The 1,519-nt window shown below is 43.4% G+C and overlaps 1 protein-coding gene across 1 annotated transcript in view; it reads left to right on the top strand.

Annotated features, from left to right (window-relative positions):
• Nucleotides 1-555, top strand: part of LOC117175582 (N-alpha-acetyltransferase 20) — a gene marked incomplete at its 5' end in the record, with an annotated part of 300,484 nt that extends 299,929 nt beyond the window's left edge. Inside the window, one exon of the mRNA XM_033365289.1 lies at nucleotides 301-555. Coding sequence (XP_033221180.1) covers nucleotides 301-386 — 86 coding nt within the window. The remainder of the gene's footprint in view (nucleotides 1-300) is intronic.
• Nucleotides 556-1,519: the final 964 nt, after the last annotated feature.

Below are 1,519 nucleotides of genomic sequence, written 5' to 3'. Positions count from 1 at the left end.
CGTTCTAGACACCTCACCCAGGTGCCATTCAGCTTTCGGCACGGTTTTCACACCTCCGCTTGGGGGTTAATTCCTTCGGGACCACCCCTGGAAAATTGTCCGAGACTGCCTATTTATTTTTGTAACCATATTCAGCAGAAACCCTTGGTACAGGGACCCTCTATCCGCAACCCGAGGACGCGTTCGATATATATATTACATCTCTTTTTAGTGGACTTTTGTATTTACTTTTCTAACATTTGTTTAATTATTATTTCTTTTGAAAAAGATTTCGTCTAAACATATATGTTTATATTTCAGATATGAGGAAGGCACTGTCTAGAGATACGAAGAAAAAGTCAGTAATACCTTTAACTCATCCTGTGCGGCCCGAAGAAGTGGATTGAGCTTCGCAATAAAAGAAAACAATGTTTCATCAATATTATCTTAATTTTAATATTTCCCAAATTTTTGTAAACACTGAACATGATTTATACATAAATTTACAAAAAAAAATACTTCTAAGTTACACTCTGGCTTGAGTTAATAAAGTTACCAATAAAATAGTCAAAAAATCGTTGATTTCTTTATTTCGAAAGAATTTCTACTAATCTTTAGGAGAAAATTATAAATTTCTTGTGTGTGCGTATGTAACCGTCCGTGAAGAAAGGGACCTAATACGGAAAAAATGTATTTTTACTTTCTTACGTCAATCCATAGTTTCTCAGTTGCTCTTTCATTTTCAATATTCGGAATTTTTAAAGTGAATTACTTTTCTTGTTATTTAGCTACAAGCAGCTCCCCTAGGGGCTGGAAGATCTTGTAGTGGATGGGGAGGCTTAAGCGTGTGGGACATAGGGGTCAAACGGACCTCGGCTTGCATGCGTATGGATATGGATGAAAGGACCCCTATAAACGGGCTCTCCTGGGTGTTTTGAGAAGAATCCCTATAAATAGGCTCTACTGTTATGCATGATTGCAGTATAATAGATGGGTTAAAGAGCCTAGCTAACATGTACCTTCTGGATCCCTAGGTCGAGGTCTCTTCCGGACCGAGCTCCAATTTCTGGAATCGGCACGGTAATGACCTGCGGTCCGCACAGCGACCAAGAAACATTCCTTTGTTGGTATGGTGGCCTGTGAACGAGTATTCATTGAGTTTCTCGCTCTATGTGACCACCGCCCTAAGCCATGGGTGTAGAGTGATCGTTCCCTAGCTACTTGTGGGAACGAAAATGGATCACGCAAATACACCAAAAGAAGAAGGATAAAGGGAGTTGGCAGAGGGGGGAAGGGGCTGGGCCCTAACGGGTCTAGCAGAACCCTTTCATCCCAAGCTGTCTCTCCAGCAAGCTTTACTCAGGCGGTGACTGTGTCTCCAGCTCTTTCGGGAGCAACGGTTCCCTGAAAAGGAGACGGAGGAGGCAAGCGCAGCGGGCTAGTGGAGCAGCTGCAGAACCTGGCGCATCGGCGACCACAACACCGATAACCAGCACTGAGGCTCAAGAGCGAGGAAGGGGCTCAGAGGCACCGCAACAGG

The sequence above is a fragment of the Belonocnema kinseyi genome, chromosome 6, assembly GCF_010883055.1.
Source record: "Belonocnema kinseyi isolate 2016_QV_RU_SX_M_011 chromosome 6, B_treatae_v1, whole genome shotgun sequence".
Taxonomy (NCBI): domain Eukaryota; kingdom Metazoa; phylum Arthropoda; class Insecta; order Hymenoptera; family Cynipidae; genus Belonocnema; species Belonocnema kinseyi.
This window is presented reverse-complemented; position numbering and strand designations above follow the sequence as displayed.